General features: G+C 45.6%; 1 protein-coding gene across 1 annotated transcript; it reads left to right on the top strand.

The window, feature by feature from the left end:
• The first annotated feature begins 17,463 nt into the window (after nt 1-17,463).
• SEM1 (SEM1 26S proteasome subunit) lies at nt 17,464-23,887 on the top strand. Its single transcript, XM_083189471.1, has 3 exons — nt 17,464-17,681; nt 21,212-21,305; nt 23,777-23,887. Exons 1-3 carry the CDS (start codon nt 17,603-17,605, stop codon nt 23,817-23,819), a joined length of 216 nt encoding a protein of 71 aa, XP_083045597.1. The 5' UTR covers nt 17,464-17,602; the 3' UTR covers nt 23,820-23,887.
• The last annotated feature ends 379 nt before the right edge of the window (nt 23,888-24,266 follow it).

Raw genomic sequence — 24,266 nt, 5'->3', positions numbered from 1 at the left:
TATACCCACTACACACACACACACACACACCGATGTAGGGGCATTTTCTAAGTGACTTTACCAAACTAAGCAAAGTCGCTTAGAAAATGCCTTAATATTGGCACATGTGTAAACCCCACAATTTCCTGACATTATCTCTCTCCAAGACTTGATACTTTCCCCTGAGTGTTTTTAAGGTGGAGTTTTAAAGGAGAACTTAGCTTAAAAAAAATGCAAATACCAAAACTTCACTGAGACTTCTCGCTGATATCATCACAAAAATCAAGCCACGTCCCACAATTAGCTAATGGGATGGTGCTGATATGGGTAATGATGCAAAGGAGAGCTTGTCAGTTGCGGTGACCTCATTGGTCACACCCTTGTGGGACTGCAGCTGTCTGTGTGGTGGACACTTTCTCTAATCTAGTTCCCCAGAACTAAGTGGCCTCTGGATTTATACTATACCACTATTACCTGCCCGATCCAGTGTCCAGGAACCATACCATAACTAAAGTATAGCATATTTCATCATTCACCAAAGGGATAAGGCAGATAGAAGCCTGCAAAGAGTCCACTAAATAGAAACACATTCCAGTATTTAACACAGCAATAAACAGGCTCTGATGTACAAATTACCAGGACTGCATATTTGCTTTTCAAACCATACAATTTATTTAGTATTTCATAACTAAACAGAACCAAGACAATGAAGACAATGCAGCAATCAGTAGTAGTGTTACTACTACTAAAGATGTTGATACTTCTACTATTATTACTACTCCATACGGTAGTACTGCTGTTGCTGCTACTACTTATGCTACTACTACAACTGCTTCTTCTACAAATATTGCTACTGCCTATTGAATTATGTTGTTGTTAACTCATGCCATTACTTAACACTTATGCCTAGAAATAAATGACACAAACACCTTATCTAAAAATAAGGACACGGACACCAACTGCGTAAGGTTAAAAAGGTCATAGTTGTTTATTTAAGTGGTATGACCCCTATTTGTATAAGGGATGGCAAAGAAAGCGCTTGAGACCAGCACCAATCCCGGGTGTTGCCATGGTAGCGACCTTAGCGCCCCCAATGGCCACACCCCTTCTTGTGGGTACAGCCTGCGCTGTGACGGACATACTGCCCCCTTCTATTGCATGACGTGGCCTTCCATGAAGGACCAACGCCCCCAGCCAGAGCATGGGGACTCGCCCGCCTTCTTGGCAAAGGGGGGGCAATACCGCACAGAGACCACCTGACACCCCACCTGCTTGTTGGTCGAAAGCGCCTTCTCGCCACTGCCTGTGTTACAAAGACCCCGCAGGGTCACCACGCGTAACCAGGCCCCGCCATCCTAAACAAATAACAACCTACGCTAAACTAACCTAAACTAAGGAAAATATCCTCCAAAAACACTGCCATGCCTGAGTCAGAAAGATGTACACCATCCGGTCTGTACAATCCCACAGATTCTTTAACGACAGCAGGATGTCTAACCGCCGTGCCGCCCCGAGCCACAACATGCCTAGACACCGCATGGTTGAACTCCCTCCTGGCCCTCTCGATTGCTGTCACATTCCGGCAACCCCGCCAGTTAATGCGGGGAACTATGTCGGACCACACAATCCTCACCCCGGGCCAGAGGTCCGCCAGACGCACCAAGTCTGTCTTAATCCTGATAGTAAGCTCAATGCCCGTCCTCATGACCAGGTCATTGCCTCCTAAGTGAACCACCAGAACATCAGGGCGGCCCCATTTACGGGCTTTGGCGGATAACAGCTCCCATAGACTATCCCAATGGAGGCCCCTGACTCCAAACCATTGAACATCAAGTGCCCTCTCCAGAACAGGAGCACTGGAGGCTAGTGGGTGCCTAGCAGCCCAAAAAATAAAAGAGTGCCCTACAAACCAAACCCTACCCAGAGCCATATCGGAAGGGGGAGAAAACCTAGTGGTTAACATCACGATAGACTTTAAACACAACAAAATGCAGAAATACGGCCCAAGTGAAGGTGAAAAACTTAAAAAACCTTCTGTGAACTTTAGGGGACAGCCAATTAAATTAGTCCACAATGAAGGAAAAAGTAAAAAATTCCCTTCACACCGTCGATTCCGGAACGCTAGTCATTCCAGAACCGATTGTAAACAATCGTTTTTGAGCCGGCGCAACAGGCGCTTAAACTACAACTTATCTACCTTATCTAATCTTACCTAACTCTTGTAAGCGGAGGATTTCCATCTGCCAACTGCCTGAATGGCAGAAGGTGAAAGTCCTGCCACTGCTGCGCAAGTAGCAGCCCCAATTTGGAACAAATGCATTCCGAAATCACGCTCCCGCAGACCCAGTTCTACCAGGCATCGCCGAAACACAGCCGAAAACTGGAATCGGGTCAGCGGTAGCCCATCAACATGCGCCAAAAACTGTAAGGCGGCCTCCGGTCTGCGGGTGCTATATTCCTTAGCTAAGAAAACTGGACACACGGCCGCTTCAGCCTGTGCATTAAGGGTAACCCAGTGGCCCCTACCCATCTGATCTGTTTTGGACCGCTTAATCTTACATAGCACTTGTCCTTCACGGAATACTTCATCCTCCCCTAGAATGCCAGTGCGGGAGAGTTTGCTGGCTGCCACTAGCTCGCTGATGCGAAAAGCGCCATGAAACGCAAATGTAAATGCAACCTTCGTATTCGCTCTCAGCAACTGTAGCTAAACAACCCACCAGGACCCCCAGTCTATGGGTTTGCGTGAAACCGGGGGAACCGGACACACCCGTGCCCAACCCTTCATGGCTTTGGACAATACGAAAGACCTAGTGGGGTCGGGGTCGCCGCGTAAGCGCGAATAGAAAGCGATGCCTGCCAACGCCGCCGCCATAGCCGACTTTGACCTGCCCCGCCTATGGTGACCCCAAACAAAAGCGAGTAACCGGTCCTCAACCGACTTACCGCTAGCCTCGGGGGAGCCCTGAAATTCCACCCAGTCCCACCATGCGGCCCCATAAGTTCTACGAGTGGAAGGGGCCAAGGACAGTAGAGCCAGTTCCGTCATGCCGGCTCTATGATCTGCCACACAAAAGGGGGACAATTAAGCCCTAGGGGCGAAGACTCGGGGGCCAACTCGCGAAACCTCGCAAACTGAAACCTCGAAAGGGCATCTGCTATGTTGTTATCAACCCCCGGGACATGCCTGGCCCTGAACTGAATGTTATGCCGTAAGCAAAGCAGAACTAAATGCCTTAGCAGACGCAAAGCCTCGGGAGAAGCCGCCCTCTGATTATTAATAGCATGAACCACCCCCAGGTTATCACACCAGAACACTATGTTCTGGTTGGCTAGCTGTGAGCACCACAGCTCTGCAGAAACTATAATCGGGAAAAGCTCCAGAAGCAGCAGGTTGACCGTGAAACCACGATCAACCCACGACTGTGGCCACTTCGAGGCGCACCATTCCCCAAGATCCCGCCGCATCGGTGAACAGCTGTAGTTCGACATTAGAGGCGGGGTCGGAAGGCCAGATGAGCTCCCTATTAAACTGCGCGAGAAAAACTGACCAAACTAAAAGGTCTTCCCGCATCTCCCGACATAGTCTGACCGTGTGATGAGGGTGCCTCACCCCCGCCGTGGACCTCTCTAGCTTACGGTAAAACACCCTACCCATCGGGATAATGCGACAGGCAAATTAAAAGAGCCCAGTAATGATTGTATGAGCCGTAACCTGACCCTTTTCTTTTGCCTGCATTCACTAATGAGAGACTGCAGCTTGCATACCTTGTCCTCTGGGAGCCGGCAGCAACCTGCTGCCGTGTCTATCTCAATGCCCAGATAAGACAGAACCGTGGCAGGGCCCTCTTATCTGCGGCAATGGGGACCCCTAAAGTCGCCATGACTTCGATAGCGGATGCCAGGATGTTTGCACATGTGTCCTGCCCGCCTGGCCCCACAAAGAGAAAATCGTCCAAATAATGCGCCACGCCACTACAGCCTGTGACGTCTTGGATGCACCAGTGCAAAAAGGAACTGAATTTCTCAAAGTAAGAGCAGGAGACCGAGCACCCCATGGGCAAACACTTGTCAATAAATATACCCCCGTCTAGATGGAAACCCATGAACCTGAAAGACTCTGGGTGTAGGGGGAGGAGCCTGAAAGCCGATTCTATGTCCAATTTAGCCATAAGAGCCCCACCGCCAATCTCCCGGACCATGCCGAGAACCTCATCAAATAATTGGTAGTGGACGCTACAATATTGCTCGGGGATGGCGTCATTGATGGATGCCCCGTGGGGGTAAGACAAGTGCTGAATCAGTCTATATTTGCCCGGGGTTTTCTTTGGAACCACCCCCAGGGGGGAGAAACACATCCCGGGCAGCGGGTCAGTTTGAAAAGGCCCCGCCATCCGGCCAAGGCGGATTTCAGCTTGCACCTTGCATCTTACCACCTCGGGGAAATCCCTTGCTGACTTAAGATTCCTGTGGGACACCACCGAGACGGATTGGGGAATAGGCAGGCGAAAACCATTGGTGAAACTGAGGCCCAAAAATATAGCGTTGGCCCTGTTTGGGTAGCCGGAGAGCCGGCGTACCAACTCGGGGACAACTATGGGGGAAGGGACCTTACTTGCTGCTAGTGCTGGGCTCACTTTGCTCAGCGTGGCGACCTGGAGCCCGGCAGGACTTCCCGGGGTGGCCCGCCCTGCAATAACGGCACTCATGACGGAAACGGCACTTTGCGCCTCGGTCACATTTGCCGTCGTTGAATGCAAAGCACTTCCCTTTGCCGCCGGGCTTGGCCCCGGGTTTGCCCCCAGGAAAGGACTTCTTGGTGGTGGGATCTGTGGATGGCTAGCCCTTGCCAATAACCTCCAACCAAATCTCCACGTGCTTGCACCCCATAGGCATGATTTTGGACCCGTCGTGGTTAAGACAAAACTTTTCGTCGTAGTCACGCCAGGCGGTGCCCTTGTAGGAAATGAATGTCTTGTTAACTAAGTACAGGTAACGAAGGACATTAGCATGTTCCTCTGGCCTGGTGCTGAGGTAACACGAGGCAAAGACTAAGAACCCTTTGAGCCAGTTGTGGAAACTTTTGAAAGCGAGCTCCCCATTACCGGCTGCTTTCTTGGCCTTGTCTAAGTCTTTCTTCATGTCAGTGGTGAGGGAGAAAAGGTCTACAAACTTGCCCTTCCTAATCTTATCCCTATTCCCCTTGCGCAAACCGCGTGACACTGCTGTGTTGGAGCAATGAACCATGTCCCCTGTGGCGTTTCTTACCCGCAATCTTTTTGGCGGGCCACCATCTTTGCAAATTTACACAGGCGCTTGGGGGACCCTGACCCATCGCTGCTAGCAGATGAGTGACCAGAGGATGATTCACAACCAGAAGAATCAGTATGCTTATTATAGATCATCCTCCACCCCCACTCCATCCATCCACTGTGCGGCTGTAAACTTTAATTTTAGTGGGGGGGGAAGGCTATGAAGGTGGGTTGCTGCCAGCCCTCAGCAGCAGCACTTAGCTGCAGCATTACTCCTCCCGAGCCCTCTGTAGCAGCAGGCACCCCACATCCCCAAGCCCTCAGCCTCGGGAGCATCTTCACTCACCCCAAGTAATGCTGTCTGGGCGCCGACCTCCTCCAGGTGACGTCACGCTAGCAGCCAGTGAGTTCCTGCTGTGGAGTCCGATCACAGTCCACATGCTCCGTCCCGCCATGTATAGACGGCGCCGGCATTTGTAATATACAGCGCCGCAGCCCCTCTGGCAGCGGCAGCCACAGCACCAAGCACTGCTCAGGTGCTACCGCATGTGGGTGGGCTAGCGGGCGGCCGCCCGGAGAGCAGTTCTCACTTCAGCCTTGTGGCATTGACACGTGGCTGCCCCGGCCCCGCGAGCTGCTCCCCGGACTCCAGGAGCGACCACTTGGCTGCTGGACCGCAAGCGCCCATTGGCTAGCGGTCCAGCGTGAGACGTGAATGTTACTGCTGCACGTCTCTCTGCTGGACCTAGACCTGGACAGTGGGCTCCATAATTAGCAGGCAGGGGAGCGGGCAGGCGATGCGGGTGCTGGGTGGCCTGGAACAGGTTCCGGAACGCTGTTCCTGATGACGTCATTTTTAATTTGAGCTTCAGGAACGGCGTTCCGGCTGAAAAATAGCCCTGGTTATTATTATTATTACTACTGCTGCTGGTATTACTATTATTACTACTGCTGCTGCTGTTATTATTACTACTGCTACTACTGCTGCTGCTATGACTTCTATTACTGCTGATGTTATTACTACTACTACTGCTGCTATTACTAATACTGCTGCTGCTATTACTACTACTGCCACTGCTGCTGCTGTTATTATTACTACTGCTGCTGCTATTACTACTACTACTAGTGCTGCTGCTATTACTACTACTGCTATTACCACTACTGCTGCTGCTATTAATACTGCTGCTACTGCTGCTATTAATACTACTGCTGCTATTACTACTACTGTTGATGCTATTACTACTTCTACTGCTGCTACTGCTATTACTACTACTGCTGCTGCTGCTATTACTACTACTGCTGCTACTACTACTACTACTGCTGCTGCTGCTATTACTACTACTACTGCTATTACTACTACTGCTACGACTAATACTACTGCTGCTGCTATTACTACTACTACCGCTATTACTGCTACGACTAATACTGTACTACTGCTACTACTACCACTGTTCCTGCTATTACTTCTACTACGACTATTACTACTACTACTGCTGCTATTACTACTTTTGCTGCTGCTACTGCTGCTGCTACTACTGCTGCTATTACTGCTGCTGCTGCTATTCCTACTACTGCTGCTCTTACTACTATTACTACTACTACTGCTGCTGCTATTACTACTGCTACTGCTGCTGCTGCTACTACTGCTGCTGCTCTTACTACTACTACTACTACTACTACTACTACTACTACTACTGCTGCTGCTATTACTACTACTGTTGCTACTACTGCTGCTGCTACAATTACTGTTACTACTACTACTGCTACTGCTGCTGCTATTACTACTACTGTTGCTATTACTACTACTGCTGCTACTACTACTGCTGCTACTATTACTGTTACTACTACTACTACTACTGCTGCTGCTATTGCTACTACTGTTGCTATTACTACTACTACTACTACTGCTGCTGCTGCTACTACTACTGTTGCTATTACTACTACTGCTGCTGCTGCTACTACTACTACTACTATTGCTATTACTACTACTACTGCTGCTATTACTACTACTATTGCTATTACTACTATTACTGCTGCTGCTGCTACTACTATTACTATTTTACTACCACTATTTTCTTATGGAAGCATATTGGGAAAGACATGTAGTTCATAACGTAGATGGAGAAGACACTGGGTGATATATCCTTGACTTAGGGGTTTATTAAGAGCTGATCACTGTTGCACTAAATGTATAAAAAGTTTTTTTTTAAATGGAGTTCATTGTTTTGCCATTAATTTTGATCCTACAAACATACTACTAGACGTATAAGGATGCTTAAGATGTATACATACAGTTATTACCCTGACTAGTAACAGGCAGGCACCAGATCAAGCCCCTTTTATGGATGGGTGTGTACAGTCATTAGCCCGACGTCGGGATCCCGACTGGCCGACCCAGACAGCGTGGTGAGCGCAACTAAGCCCCTTTGGGGCTCGCTGCGCTCGCCCGTCGGGACCCGGCTGTCGGTGTTTTGACAGTCGGGATCCCGACGTCGGGTAAATGACTGTCAGGATCCCGACTGTCGGGACCCCGTCCGGCACCCTTATGGATAAACACATCTCTGAGACACACATCTCTGGTCTCCTCACTGGATTAGGGTTAAGCATAGTTTAAATGCAAATAGAAAATCCTACTGCCGACATGTCGACTGCTAACACTCAATAATAACACAGCAATATTGACACTATAGCAGTTGACATGTCAACAATTTGGTATATTTTGAGGATATTCTGAATGTCAGAACTAAAAACATGTTGACAAATATGCCGCACACAATAATGACCCTTTAAGGGTGAAATATAGGACCGATCAGACCTCCTATGTTAAGTAATTACTTATGTACCACCTTAGTAACTTCCTACAGTGTTCTCAGCAAATGACGTTCTCAGCATGTAATTGCTTATACAGAACATTTATTACATTTAACAAAACGCATTACTTTAATATTGCCTTGTTTAATTATATTCTATTGCTTTAAATTCCATACGGCATGGACTAACTAAAATTCAATTCAAATGTGAAAGCATTTAGCACTTAGGAGTATTATAATGGCCACGGTTAAATATAGGGGCAAGTATATAAGTGCAATGTGTAATTCTGCAGAACTATGCGAATGACCAAATGCACAACAACTACAAATCTCCTCAGGTAGACACTTAAAGATCTATATTTTCCAGTTCAACATATTTTAGGAACGTGTTAAGATTATGTAATAAACAACTTTAACGCCAAATGGATTGTTGATTAACTACATTTATTAAATCAATTTATGGCATGTCCACCACATTTAGAGAAAACGAAGATGATTACAGAAAGTACGTGGACCTACCTTGAGGACCTGGAAGACTTGAATTATACATACAAGAAACTGGGGCCCTCGTAGATTAATTGGTCTAGTATCTGGCCAAAAACTAGAGCAGGCAACATCGTGAAACAATGTAGCTTTTGCCAATAGCGGCAACATGAGTGATAATTATGGGATGCGGTCAATTTCCCAGCGGTCGGAATCCCGGCGGTCAAAATCCCGACGCCGGAATCCCGAACGACGAAATCCCTAAACGTTCTCCCTCCGTGTACATAAGTATTCACGGTCTTTGCCATGAAGCTCAAAATTGAGCTCCGATGCATCCTGTTTCCACTGATCATCCTTGAGATGTTCCTACAGCTTCATTGGAGTCCACCTGTGGTAAATTCAGTTGATTGGACATGATTTGGAAAGGCACACACCTGTCTATATAAGGTCCCACACTTGACAGTGGATGTTAGAGCACAAACCAAGCATGAAATCAAAGGAATTGTCTGTAGACATCCGAGACCGGATTGTCTCGAGGCACAAATCTGAGGAAGGGTACAGAAAAATATTTGCTGCTTTGAAGGTCCCAATGAGAGCACAGTGGCCTCCATCATCCGTAAATGGAAGAAGTTTGGAACCACCAGGACTCTTCTTAGAGCTGGCCGGCAAGCTAAGCTGTGCGATGGGGTTCTCCCCTAGTCAGGGAGGTGACCAAGATCCCGATAGTCACGCTATCAGAGCTACAGCATTCATCTGTGGAGAGAGGAGAACCTATCGGAACGACAACCATCTCTGCAGCAATCCACCAATCAGGCCTGTATGGTAGAGTGACCACGCTGAAGCCATTGGCAGCCTGCCTGGAGTATGCCAAAATTCTCCGAAGGAGTCTCAGACCATGAGAAAATCGATGAGACAAAAATTTTACTTTTTGGCATGAATGCGAGGCATCAAGTTTGGAGGAAACCAGGCACTGCTCATCACCAGACCAATACCATCCCTATAGTGAAGCATGGTGGTGGCAGCATCATGCTGTGGGGATATTTTTCAGTGGCAGGAACTGGGAGACTAGTCAGGATAGAGGGAAAGATGAATGCAGAAATGTACAGAGACATCCGGGATGAAAACCTGCTCTAAAGCGCTCTTGACCTTCATCTTTCAGCAGGACATCGACCCTAAGCACACAGGACAACTCTGTGAATATCCCTGAGTGGCCCAGTCAGAGCCAAGACTTGAATCCGATTGAACATCTCTGTAAAGATCTGAAAATGGCTGTGAATCGAGGCTAATCATCCAACCTGATGGAGTTTGAGAGGTGCTGCAAAGAGGAATGGACAAAACTGCCAAAGATAGGTGCGCCAAGCTTGTGGCATCATATTCAAGGCTGTAATTGCTGCCAAAGGAGCATCAACAAAGTATTGAGCAAAGGCTGTGAATATTATGTACATGTGATTTCTTAGTTTTTTATTTAAAGAAAATGTCAAAACAACTTTTTCATGTTAGAAATAAATTAATGATTTAACCACAGCGCAATACACATTCAGCCCAGGATGACACCAGAAATGCTTTCACCACAAGCTTAATAGGTACAATAGATAGGATTGTTTCTCCCGCCGCTGCCGCCAGCATAGTGACGTCAGCGCGTCAGGCACACACAGTGCGCGTCAACACGCTGTCTCACCTAGCCGCGATGCATGCTAAGGGAGACCTGCGTTGCCCAGGAGACAGAGAAACAGGAAGTACACAGAGTGCGATCACCGGCTTCTGACAGCACAGTGATCGCGCGCCAGGACACACTGCCGCGCCGTCATCCAAGGCAACGTTCGGCTACCAGGGTCTTAGACCAGGATGACCCCTGTGCATTCGCTATGGAAATGCCCCGCTATGCCATTTTTGTGGCAGAATCACAAAGGAAAAAGTTGTAGGCATCCGTGCCTGTAAAATATCAACTTGAATCCTCTGACCCAACACAGGTATAAGCAAATGTACATTAACATTTTCAAGTTCATGTGGATTACTGCACTTCAATCAATAAAAAACATCCCAATATGACAGAAATCTCAGTTCCCCTGGATCCACAACCTTGATAAATATACCTATTTCCCCGTTAGTAAATTATGTCTCTGGGCAGGGATTTTGCAGTCGGCACTAGATGGGGGGGGGGGGGGGGGGGAGCAGCGGGGACTTGAGCAGTATACAGTCGGATCTGCAGAGGTGCTTGCTAGGCTGCATCTGCTGGAGATAATGTTCCTGGCTGTTCCTTAGAAGTATCCCCTGATAATTACACCGCTGTGACTCTACTTCCTCTCCTGAATGTTTTCTACCTCTGTCGTTCATCAAACCACCAGCTGGAGGCTGAACTGAAATGTTAAATACCCACATGTACTTTCATCAGTAAATGAAACCTAAGATTCAAAGGAATATAAATGTAGAGACAGTGACCTGCTAATTGGATCAGGACTGGATCTGGGATGTTTTTTATCAGGTGTCCAACTTTTTTACTTTATGCACAAAAACTATTTATCAGCAGGCCTAATCTTGGTATTGCCTTTTCTTCGGCAATACCGTTACCGTGGACAAGGAAAACAGTAATGTAGCAGATCTGCAACAGATTAAGAAACATATGCAGCTTGTCATACTTTATTAAATATATACTATGTCCAAGTACAACTTTTTTCCACTGCAAAATGTATAATTGTACGTATAATTGACTGGCAAGCTTAGAGAATAATGTCAAATTGGCCTACTGGGGGTTGGAGTTCAGGAGACGCCCCCTCAATAAAAACGTTTTGGCGTCTTACTCTTGGCTTTCCCAAAATGAGTTTGTGGGTGTTGCGGGTGCACGTTGGAGAGCCTGATAATTAGAAGGGCCATACATTTTTATACAGATGTTGGTGGTCTTGTCAAGTGTTTGCATGCTGGGAGTTTAGCACCAAGTATGTTATACTGAAACCACTAAGAAAAACTTTCAGCGTAAATCTGACCATTAACTTTTATGGTGTATTATAAACCCACATATCAGACTCATGTGCTAGTAGAGAGGGATCTCCAGAGGTTCGTTTTTTAGAATGATTTCCAATACACAGCAGTGGGACAAGGTGTAATGGCATTCTGAATAGAATATTCGGAGATGCTTTATACCTCACAGTACCCCACACAATATCCAGTAACCTTACATTACCCGCACGTTACGCCAACTCTGTCATCATTAAATACACCCATCCTATGTCACATATCTGTACAGTATAGCCTTGTGTCGGACTGGGACACGATGGACTCACCAAAACAAAATGCAGTGATATAGGCACATGTTTAAGCTGTGCACTGCCGGCTATTACAGGAGGTGTGACCAGCCACCACATAGGGCGTGACCAACCACCACATAAGGTGTGGCCAGTCAACAAAGACAGCGTGGCTTGCCACCCGAGAAGATTAGCTAAACATTAAAGGGGACACACAGTAGCCTGCAGACAACATGAACACCATAGTTCATAGCGTTTGCCCCTATTAAAAATACTGTATATAGTAAATACTGATACAGGTAGAGTATCCCTTATCTGAAATGCTAAGGGACCATGAGTATTTTGGATAAGGGATATATGTGGATTTTGGAATATTTGTTTTTTTCACAATTACTGTACCTGGTCCCCCGGCAGTGCCCCGATGTCCACGGTGTCCCCAGGCATCCATGGTGGCCTTCAAAATCCTCTTCAGTGACATCTACGGTCCCAGGGGTGCATTGTGCGAGTGTGCAGTTGCGCCGGTGACATCACTGGTGCACCCGCACAATGCGTCTTTGGGACCGGGGATGTCACTGAAGAGGATTCCGATGGGCGCCGTGAACACCGGGGGATGAGGTAAGTATGAAAGCAGTGGGGAGGTGGAGGGGCGGAGTTTAGTCAGTTTTTAACTTAAATTTGTAAACAAACAATACAATGTGCAATTGCAATGCCAAGCGCCAATGACACTATCGATGGTGACCAGGTGAGTACAGGTGAGTGTCAAACCCTTTACAGATTTTATTACCCGTCTCTACACAAACAATATTAAAGGGCAACAAACTACACTACAATAATAAACATCGGATGCATTTCTACTACTGTGGTAAAAGACAAATATAGTAATGGCAACGTATACAGAATAAATGTGTAGAAATCTTGATTGCATCCCATTAATCTGAGTATCTGATTTCAGCTGCAGATCTTGCAAACCTCACAATTTATGGCAGTCTCTTCATTGTCAGTTAGGGTATGATCTAATAATGTAACAATTACAGTACAATCAGACAATATAATACAAAGCATGTTATAACCGGGGCCAATGCAATCATTCAGGGAAAACCTTGCTTAACATCTGGAAGGGAACCATTACATTTGTCACAATGATGAATAGACTTTGGCCTCCCCACTAAGGTAAAGGGAAAAGATTTTTTTTTTTCCGAAATTGCTGAATGATTTTCTTATACGCAGAGATTGGAGCACATTAATCTGTTTCTGGTGGACATGATTAAAGTCACGGATTCTTCCTGGGATAACACACAAGACCTCCAAGTATGTTCCATGCGGCAAACTCTAATGATACATGCCGGTACTTGGGGGATTCCATTTAATCAACTTTCAGTATAATCGCTTTACCCTTAAACCAATTAAGGAATCTAAGGCAGGATTCACCAAGTCTAGAGGTTTACAGAAAAATGGTACAAAAAATACAATTAGTGCTAAGGGGGACTGATGCACGAGGAATCGCACAACGTGAACTGTATACTTAAAGGAAAAGGACACCTAACAAAAACAGCCGCTGTGTGTATAGACACTGTTCCACTCTCACTGGGAGATATTTTAGAAACATATCCATTTATGCAGAAAATGATATAATAGTTGCTTGATTGCTGCTGCCATATTTCTGTGAAGATCCATACCTAGACGCCTATTCAGGATCCGAATTCCTCTGAACTTGGCCCCAGCGGTTGGGGTCAGTGCCAGATTAAGCCTTCGGGGGGGCCCGGGGTACTTTAGCCAGGGGGCCCACTTGCACTTGTCATTACTGGCCGCACACTACATGGGAGAATATTACACTGTCAAAACACAGAGTAAAGGCAGTATAAACTTGGTCAATGGGTAACTGCATATATATATATATCAAAAGGATGACCCCACGTGCGCCCTTAGAATGTTACAAGCCGCTACTCTATGACCCCCCCTGTTAGTGGGAGGTGGTGTTAGAAAATGGGAGAAATAGAGGTATAGAGAGCGCTTTCAACCACCGAATATAAATTCTAACAATTGTTAGGCAAAATACAAAACAGTACAAATCTTTATAAAACCAGTGTGCTTTTTATTGAATAATCTTTTCAGAGTCACATCTGGGAATGGTATCCTTTTCGGAAAAGCAAGTAACCCGACGCGTTTCGTCTTTAAAAAGACTTCATCAGGGGTTTAGTACATGATGATATAAAAACGCTAATACCCGCGTGTTTTTCTTCAGATATGCGTAAACAGTGTATACCTCCCTCGAAGGGGCTGAATTCAGAATCCGAAGCAATTTGGCAGCGTTTATACCAGCTGGTTTTGCTTCAATAATACGTAAGTTGTGATGACCTCCCTCACAAGGGTAAGGTTCAGATATCTAAAAAATTATTTCAAAATAAGCATACTGACGTAGGTTTTTCTTTAGGGGTCTAATGGCTGTGGTAGCTTTCACTTCAGGTAGATGATTACCAGGATAGTCTCTTTGTGAGGACAGAGTAATCACGGAGCGTCCACAATGATTTTTTAGGTCTTAAAAATGGTGGGCGGTATTCAAATAGATGTAGGAGGGACTAATGGGTTGTCCGCCTATTGGACACAGTGTTAGGCCCGGTCCAGTAATTCGGCCCCACAATATCTACTCCTCCGATGGTGAAAAATACACGAAGAGGCAGAACAGAAAGTCCAGTTTCTGGTCAGAACGTGAAGTGCAGACAGACCTTTGCAGCACTTCACGTTCTGACCAGAAACTGGACTTTCTGTTCTGCCTCTTCGTGTATTTTTCACCATCGGAGGAGTAGATATTGTGGGGCCGAATTACTGGACCGGGCCTAACACTGTGTCCAATAGGCGGACAACCCATTAGTCCCTCCTACATCTATTTGAATACCGCCCACCATTTTTAAGACCTAAAAAATCATTGTGGACGCTCCGTGATTACTCTGTCCTCACAAAGAGACTATCCTGGTAATCATCTACCTGAAGTGAAAGCTACCACAGCCATTAGACCCCTAAAGAAAAACCTACGTCAGTATGCTTATTTTGAAATAATTTTTTAGATATCTGAACCTTACCCTTGTGAGGGAGGTCATCACAACTTACGTATTATTGAAGCAAAACCAGCTGGTATAAACGCTGCCAAATTGCTTCGGATTCTGAATTCAGCCCCTTCGAGGGAGGTATACACTGTTTACGCATATCTGAAGAAAAACACGCGGGTATTAGCGTTTTTATATCATCATGTACTAAACCCCTGATGAAGTCTTTTTAAAGACGAAACGCGTCGGGTTACTTGCTTTTCCGAAAAGGATACCATTCCCAGATGTGACTCTGAAAAGATTATTCAATAAAAAGCACACTGGTTTTATAAAGATTTGTACTGTTTTGTATTTTGCCTAACAATTGTTAGAATTTATATTCGGTGGCTGAAAGCGCTCTCTATACCTCTATTTCTCCCATATATATATATATATATATATATATATATATATATACACACACACACACACACACACATAAATACAATGCCTTTGATTAAAAACCCTCCCATGACTAAGCTGCTGCTGCTGTTCTCCATGGGCATGTAATGAGCTCCATCAATTAGAGCTCAGCACAAACCTCAGTAGTCAGTGTGCCTTGGCTCCCGATGCTCAGCACCATTTATCATTGTCACATTGGCAGATAGGTGAAGCTGCAGCACTACCCCACTCCCATGCACAAAACCTTTAGCTAAAAAAACCTTTAGCTAAAAAAAAAATACATGCCAACCACAGGGGGCCCCTAGCTAGTGGGGGGCCCAGGGGCACTGACCCCTTGTGCCTCCATTATAATCCGGCCCTGGTTGGGGTTTACAGATGCGCATTTCTGCAGTTTCGGCTTTGGCGAGTTAAAGACTTGCCGAGTAGTTCATTGCAGGGAGGGAGGGACGGTGGCATGCAGGGGGCAGTAGCAGTGCCTCTATTAAAAACACTGGGCGTTCCCCTGTAGAAGCAGGCAAAAAGAGCCCACCCCGTCTTCACCGAACAGCGACGGAAACAAATGTCAGTATAGACTTATAGTATAGATGGTCAGCGACCATCAAATCATTTCTCTCCCCTTCAGGCGCATGCGCGTGGATGTGTTCGCATGGGGGATGCGGCATTACGCTATTTACAATCTACGAGTCCGGTCTTTCTGATATATGGCCACCTTAAAGGTCATCAGAAAGACCTGCTTACAATCATGATTGTGTCCAACTTTCACCATCAACTCCCCGGCAGTCCTTGGTGGTTTTTGGACACACAATGTGCTCACAATCCGTCATACAATCCATCTGCTGCATACAACCGGTCATCTCACATCCGGTTGTATGCACCTAAACTACCAGAAAACTGCCACTCAAATGACACCGGTTGTATGAGCCGTCAAATGACCGATTGCATGTGCTTTAAATGACATCCAATTGGCTCCATATCCACAACTGACCAACTGATGCAGGATGTCTGATCAGAGGACCAATCCCCCAACCCGTGGGACCGTGCATTGCACAATTGTGTGCACACGATGTGCACACACTCTGCATACAATCTGTCATACAACCAGTTGAGATTGTACAATATTGTTCTGGTGTACATGAAGTCAGATGCATTACTTTTTTGTACATTGATTGTTTTTTATGTTTTTTTCTTTTATTTTCCTTTTATTTCCAAGTTTTAGCTCTCTGAGGGGAAGTGGTATCAAACCTGGTAACCGGACTCATGATAGATTGACTGTAGATCACTGGTTCCCAACCCTGGTCCTCAAGTACCCCCAACAGTGCACGTTTTCCAGGTCACCCAGCAGGTGCACTCATTATTCAGTCACATTTTAAAAGGTGGAGCTAATTATTTTGCCTGTGATTCTGTGTGGAGACCTGGAAAACGTGCACTGTTGAGGGTACTTGAGGACCAGGGTTGGGAACCACTGCTCTAGTTCAACAGTCATAAGGTAGACCACTATTGGTCAACAGTCAAAAAGTTGACAGGGCCAAAAGGTTGACAGTCAAAAGGTCGGAGAGAACCCTGTAGAGGAACCCTGCAGGACACTTCATTGGGTGGGACTGAGATGATAGAACACTATGCTCTGCCCCTGTAATGGGCAGAATTCCATTTTCATTTTCAAGAAATCCAAAATGCAAGAATCAGATTTTAAATCCGAATTCTGAACCAATGTCTTTGAGGGTGGTGTGGTAAAACCGAAGCAGGATGAAACGAACTCTGCAAAACAAAACATGAGATTCTGCGCACAACTTGAGTCTGCGCAAATCCCTATTTATAATGCAATTTCATCATATTGTTCATTAAATCTCAATTTTAAAGTGTGGAAAAACATGCTGCCACTGTATAAGTACAGTACATATAGGATAAAAACAATAGGATAAAAACAAATCTAAAACATGCTCTAGTGGCTCTTTAGCTGATGTTGAACTACCAGTGCCAGCATGCCCTTATAAGCCATCCTGGGGCTTGAACAAAACATAACTGGATAGATAACCCAGAAGAGGATCTAATTACATAGCACTAGCACCCACACATACATACAACAAACTTCAGTAGAGTCGGTTCTGCGCATGCGCTTCGTGACACCTGTACAACTGCTTCCGCCAACCACCTCTACGCATGCGCCTCATGACTGACGGGACACCGGCTTCCGCCAACCACTTCAGCGCATCCATGCCAGCGAGATAGGAACTTCCGTTTCCGGTTACGGTGCAGATTCTGCAGAACGAAGCCGCTGCAGTCGCAGAAGAAAAATAGCCGGGCCGCATATTGTTATATAGATTATAGAGGCTGTCGCCATAGCCACCCGTGTGTCCGGGATGAGCACCGAGAAGAAGCCGCAGGTGGACTTGGGGCTGCTTGAGGAGGACGATGAGTTCGAGGAGTTCCCCACAGAGGGTGAGGAGGGAGGGAAGTCTGGGGGTGATGGGCCAGCGTGGGCCTACTGAGTCCTGTCAGGCCTTGTATCTGCTGCGCATGATGTCTCCTTATCATCTTACTCATTCAGTGCTGATGAACCACAAATACCAGCATGCTTTGTCAGTTCTCCCGGAACTTGTAGTTTCCCAAGAGGGGGAGAGCCAGAGGTATCTCAGGGTGTTTTGATGGGATAGCAGAGAGTGTTGTGGTGGTGAAGGGGTGCTTCTACCAGGGACCTTTCACACATGGTTGATGACCCAGGTCATCATGTTTGACGTTGGACCTGGGTCTTCTGGCTTCCAGTGGACACTTAAAGTTGATGTCATCTCTAAGAGCAAATGTTCCCGGATGAATTATTTTTTTTAGGCTTCAACTGACCCGGGTCACACCTTTCAGATAAAGGCAGCAATGTTGACCTATTGTGCAGGTCCTGGGATAAACCCCGATAGCAACCAGGGTCGCAGACCACTGACTCAATCTGGGTTGTACCTTCCAGACATACGACAGATGCAGACTGATGAGTGCGGCTTTGCAAAAAAAAAAAAAAAAAATATGCGTTTTATGTGGGGTACACACCAGAACGATTTGGCCCAAAATGAGCCAATTTAGATACAATCTTGACCGATTGTATGTAAATTGGGCAGGTTTTGGACCATTTCAGTGCATTTCCGATCCGATGCGTGGCCCCGCAAGTCGTTAGGTCGTTTCTCAGATCCTACTTGCTGCAGGTAGGATCTGAAAAACGACCATACAAGTGGGTCTGGGCCATAATCAGATCAGATGCATTTCATGAGCGGGTCATAGGCTCCACCACATCGTGAGCAGGTGGTACAATCGTCTTATGACCCGCTCACGATGTGCATCGTTCTGGTGTGTACCCAGCATTGGGGTTATGTGCGAGTGGTATAAATAGGACCCAGTAGCATACAGTATATGACTTGGTGCTGATGAGGATTTGTGGGCCACTAAAGAAAGACTTGACCTATAGCAGTTCTGTGTCTGGACCCATGTAGGTAGCTGGGTAAAAGTAATAAATGAGCATGGTGGGTGGCCAGCTAAAAATAACAGTTCTCCAGTCCTGGACATCTGCAAACATTGTTCAATTATTTTCATTAAAATTGAAAAAAAAAATTATATTGAGAGAAGTCCTGATTATCAGAATATCTCGGCTCACTTGGAAGATCCAACAAAAGTTTTCTAATTCTCACTGCCATATTTCCCTGACAATCTACCCCACATTACATGTAAGTGAATTGGCGCAAGACTTAAGGTGGCCATACACTACTCCGACTTTTCACAGCAGTTTATGGCCAACCAATCCCCCTTGAGCTGCCCGGGACCTTCCGTGGCTGCCGGATTGCATGTCATATATTCATGCGGTCCTTTTGCATTCAACTCTGTTCCCCGCTGCCAGGAGGGGGGTCCCTCCGATCCGGTGGGCACAGGACTGCACATTGGAACCGTATGTCAAACCCGTCCGACATGGCCACTTTTCACATGACTTCTCGGCCCAATCAGTCAGATTTGGGTGCAAATTTTCTAAATCTGAGTAGTGTATGGCCAACATTAGTATTTTTGTTACAGAAATGTATTTGAGCTTGGTAAAGACATGTCCAAACTGTGGCCCTCCAGCTGTTGTGAAACTACACATCCCAGCATGCCTTGCCATAGTTTTAGCATACCCTAGTAGTAAAACTGTGGCAAGGCATGATGGGACTTGTAGTTTCACAACAGCTGGAGGGCCATAGTTTGGATGTACCAGGCAAAACTTTCAATGTACATGAATGTGAGTTGCCAATTGGGAACAGCAAACTGCATCCATCGCTGAGAATTTACAGTAATGTGGTGCAGTGCACACATTTTTTTCTTATCTATTTAATTAGCAAAATCACTAAATAAACTTCACCTCGCCATCTGTATTATAAATGTCCTATGCATTACTTAAATTAGGTTCGTATGAACAAATGTCCCAGTAAAAACGAGGTCATGTGATCATTTTCAGCCAATGTAAATAGAGCTGGCAGCTTAATGATGTCGCTGGCTGCTTAGGACTGTTCACACTCGTAATAATAATTTGTTAGTATTATCATGTGGAATTTGGCTCACAGGTGTAACTTGCCACTTTCTCTGGATAACAATATGACAGGTGTCCATGTAATTAGCAGTTTCCATAAAAACCTTCTGTCTGCACAGATATGTAATTTGCTGCTGTCCGTAACTAGCAGGGTCACTTAAAAGGAAGTAAGTTATATGTTCATGTTCAAGATTTTCTAATTATGCCTAATGTTTGGATACATTTGTCCATCTCCGCTAAGTAAGGGAGAAATAGTGTGCAGGTGGCCGCGATGCCTGGGTGGGGCTGTCATTCTAATCACGTATGATTGGCACACATGACTGTAGACTCAGCACATAGCTTCGTGTCCGTTACCCAATAATCCCAGAATAAATGTCAGTTTGGTATTATTGTAAGGGCGATATACTATTAGCAACTGTAATTTATCACTGCCGATAGGTTCGGGGCTATCATGTTCTCCTTGATGCCGTCAATTATTGGTTATTTATTATGCTTTATGAGTGTGAAGCGTAAGCTCCAATAAGCATCCCTCCAAACCGAAATAACACATGGTGCTGGGAACTTATCGCAGATCCCATGTGTTATCGGCAACCAGGCGAAGAACACTGGTTGTGATTGTATAACCCGATTATCACCATCAGGTAAAATCTCAATATCAGCCCATTTTTTATTTGTCCAAAAAAAAAACCAACGATCAATGGTAAAAGGATTTTTAGATCGTAGATCGTCGTGCTGGGGCCGGGAGCTCGACAATTCCGGGCTGTCCGTGGCAGAACGGGCACGACGGCTTCTAAAGTCAGGCCCGTTCTGCAGAGATCCCTGTTCAATGCTGTCAGGAAAGACCGCATTGAATAGGGCTAATGACACAGTAGAGACAGCACTAAAAGTGCTACGTGCAATGTAATAATATAAGCCGACACCGATTATAATATTAGACCAATTTAAGAAAGAAAAAAAAATTCTACCAAAACATTTTGGTCGCCTCAACATCATTTCCGCTTACAAGTGGGTCTGCTTTCAGAGATTTTGCTCCTTCTACTAGAGGCAGGTTACACAAAGGCCTTACTAAGCCTGTGTGATCACGGGTAATTAGGTATCCCACAATATGTCTAGGTATATGTACTGCATATAGATTGTGCTGGCTTAGTGTGTATTCTATAGTGTTCCTGCTAGGCTGTTTTAGCGAGGCACTGCACTACGCCGCGTCCTGCCTGATTTTTAAATTTTTTATCACCGGCCAATCCGCTCCTAACTTTGAAGTTACAGGCTTGGCTTGAAAAATGATAGGTAGGAGCTGATTGGTCACTGATAAAAACCAGACACTTTATCACTTCACCGAGCTTAATAAATCTACCCCCTGAATTCTATACGTATTTCCTTGTTTCACCTGATTGATGAAGGTGGTTAGTAACTTACGTTCCATGTCACCTTCCAGACTGGACAGGCTGTGATGAGGATGAGGACTCTCACGTGTGGGAAGATAACTGGGACGATGACAATGTAGAAGATGACTTTTCCAATCAGTTGAGGTAATAATTCCACACGTGACAGAATGTGTTCTCTATCATCAGATTTACGGTAACGCTCATTGCGATGTCTGTGCTTGTAGTCTTAGGCAATATTAAAGGACCGTTACCGATGGAGTGTCTGAACTCCACATTGTGGTTGTAGCACTGTTCTTTGCACACCAGGTTACCTCCTTATTTAATGACACTGCAGCTTCATCCCCATACACACGGTGCGATTCTAATTGGCTTTCAATATCATTTTATTTTTGTCAAAATCTAATAGATATCGGACTGTTTTCAGCCACATTCGATCATGATGTGTTGTCCTGCGGCATTGAAATTGTGTTAAAAAAAAATAGACTGTCCAGACTCTTGCACAGATCTGTACTATATAATTGAATGTGTACACTGCGCCGTGCGATTCGATCCTGATGGAATTGAGATTGTATAGAAATGAACAGCACCATCTGTATGGGACTTTACACCAAGATCAGTTTCTTGTAGTATCCATGCTGGCACGTGTAGTTCAGCAACAGCTTTAGTATAACCACCCAGATTTTCATCTAGTCCCATTATTTTGCCTCTGATTTATTTATGACCACACATATTCCGCAGCGCTTCACAGAGAATATTTGAACATTCACATCAGTCCCTGCCCCAGTGGAGCTTACAATCTATATTCCCTACCACACACAGGCATTCTAGGGTTAATTTGTTGGGAGCCAATTAGCCTACCTGTATATTTTTGGAATGAGGAAACTGGAGTACTCAGAGGAAACCCACTCAAGCGCAGGGAGAATATACAAACTCTGCACAGTTGGGGCCACGGTGGGAATGGAACCCATGACCTCGGTGCTGTGAGGCAGTAATGCTAACCGTTACACCATCCGTACTGCCCATATATATAACACATGGTGGGGTTAGAACCCATGGCCTCAGTGCTGTGAGGCAGTAATGTAACCATTACACCGTCCGTACTGCCCTGCCTCTGATCCAGTATTCATGGGTTTACGCATCTTATTTTTCATTCTAATTTCTACTCATAAAAACAGAAAATAAATCCTATTAAATTATAAAAACCACATAGAGTAAAGATTTCCTCCAGTTACATTTGGCTGCATTTGCCATGGAAACCTTCTGTGGATGCGCTCTGAGGTCTGTCAGACTGATTCCTGTCAAGTGATGGATGATTATTTATTTATATATTTATTTATTAATTAACAGTTTCTTATATAGCGCACACATATTCTGCAGCGCTTTACAGAGAATATTTGAACATTCACATCAGTCCCTGCCCAATGGAGCTTACAATCTATATTCCCTACCACATGTACACGCACACACAGACATTCTAGGGTTAATTTTATTGGACAGGAAAGTTCCCTCTAGTTTCTTGTGGTCCCCAGCGAGGCTGATGTGGAGAAGGATCAATGATGTGTGGGACGGGATTATTCCTCTGTGCCAGGTTGTTAGTGGGCCAGTAAGCTTATTTTGTGGTCCTTAGACAAGGAGATTTACCCAGTAGCACATGCATTATGTCTTCCTACTCACTGGCTGTCATGCGGATGTCCGGTGTTTTCTTGCAACTGCTGTTGGTCCTCTGCATACCCAGAAAATGGGCTCCACACACCCACATCTTCCTGAACAGTTGTCGCACGTGCGCAGATCTAAAAACATTGGAGATGTATACGCAACATCTTTTAATCTGGCCAATGAGTTCAGTTTTGATAATGTTTTTTCCTTTTATGCTTGTGCTGCAGTGCACATAATAAGGCGCTGCAGACCCTTCACACCCTCATATAAATATATGTTTGTGCCCACATTTGCATGTTTTTGAAGTGTGCAAGGACCTACATCCTATAATGGCCCCCATATATTAGGCCGACAAGTCGGCCCCAACTTCCCCTGAGCTCAATAGATTTGGCACTTGATGTGCTTTTTTTTTTTTTTTTTACATGTGTTAGATCAGATGCAATTTAGTCACCAGGGGAAATGCAGGCGGGAGAATAGAAAAAATCCTATTCAAAATACTGGGCGGCCGCTGATTGGCAGAGAGAGCTCTCAGCCAATCAGCGGCCGTCCAGTCTTTTGAATAGGATTTTTTTATATACGCCTGCCACTACCCCAGACTCTGCTCTCCGGTCCCGCCCACAGCACCTGACTCCCCGCATGGCACCACGATGTGCCGCTGGAGGCCGCACATAAGACTTCTCTTGTGCAGGCAGTCTGACCGCCGAGTCCGATGAGATCGGATGTCAAACACTACGCAATTTGGGGTTATTTCACTGTGTAGTGTATGGGGGCATTAACTGAACACCAACCTCTCCTGCTATGGTCCATCCGTCACATTCAAAGTTCTGCAATTGTGCAACCGTAGCACCAACATCGCAAGGCAAGACTTCAGGCATGGACAGATGGAATGTGTTCTGCAATGCACAGTGTGTTCTAGTTATTCTTTTCCGATGGTGTTAAATATGTTTTCTGTTTTTCAGGGCCGAACTAGAAAAACATGGATACAAAATGGAGACGGCGTAGGAGTAATAAACCTTTGTATTCTTCTGTGTAGATTTTCTTTGTGTTTTACAATAAATTGTTCTTGTGAACTCTGTTTTGTTATGGTCATACTATACCACTGTAGGGTGCAGGGCACCGCCTGGGAAAACGGGCACGTATGTGCGCCAGAGCCATGTGCCCACCTGAAAAGGGGGAGAAGTCTGGTCACATGCTCCCTGCTCTTACTTAGAGAGATCCTGGGCTGCCCTCATACTCTCCCCGCACGGTGGGAACAGCAAAGGGCAGGCTGGTTCAGGTGGGCGCCTCAATTAGGACAAGGTGTATTTTGGCATTTTAAAATTGGGCAGGGCATGGGACCCCGCTGAAAACTGCTTAAGGGGAACACTATTGCTGTCATCTAATGCAACACAAAGCTTTATGGACTCTGCAAATAAAGTTGTAGGAATTGCTCAAACGTTTTGGAAATTC

The sequence above is a fragment of the Crinia signifera genome, chromosome 5 (assembly GCF_055691185.1).
Source record: "Crinia signifera chromosome 5, ASM5569118v1, whole genome shotgun sequence".
Taxonomy (NCBI): Eukaryota; Metazoa; Chordata; class Amphibia; order Anura; family Myobatrachidae; genus Crinia; species Crinia signifera.
This window is presented reverse-complemented; position numbering and strand designations above follow the sequence as displayed.

Coding starts and splice junctions, on each gene's coding strand:
- SEM1 (XM_083189471.1), top strand. CDS start 17,603: ATGAGCACCGAGAAGAAGCCGCAGGTGGACTTGGGGCTGCTTGAGGAG. Junction 17,682..21,211: donor CGAGGAGTTCCCCACAGAGG/GTGAGGAGGGAG, acceptor GTCACCTTCCAG/ACTGGACAGGCTGTGATGAG. Junction 21,306..23,776: donor GACTTTTCCAATCAGTTGAG/GTAATAATTCCA, acceptor TCTGTTTTTCAG/GGCCGAACTAGAAAAACATG.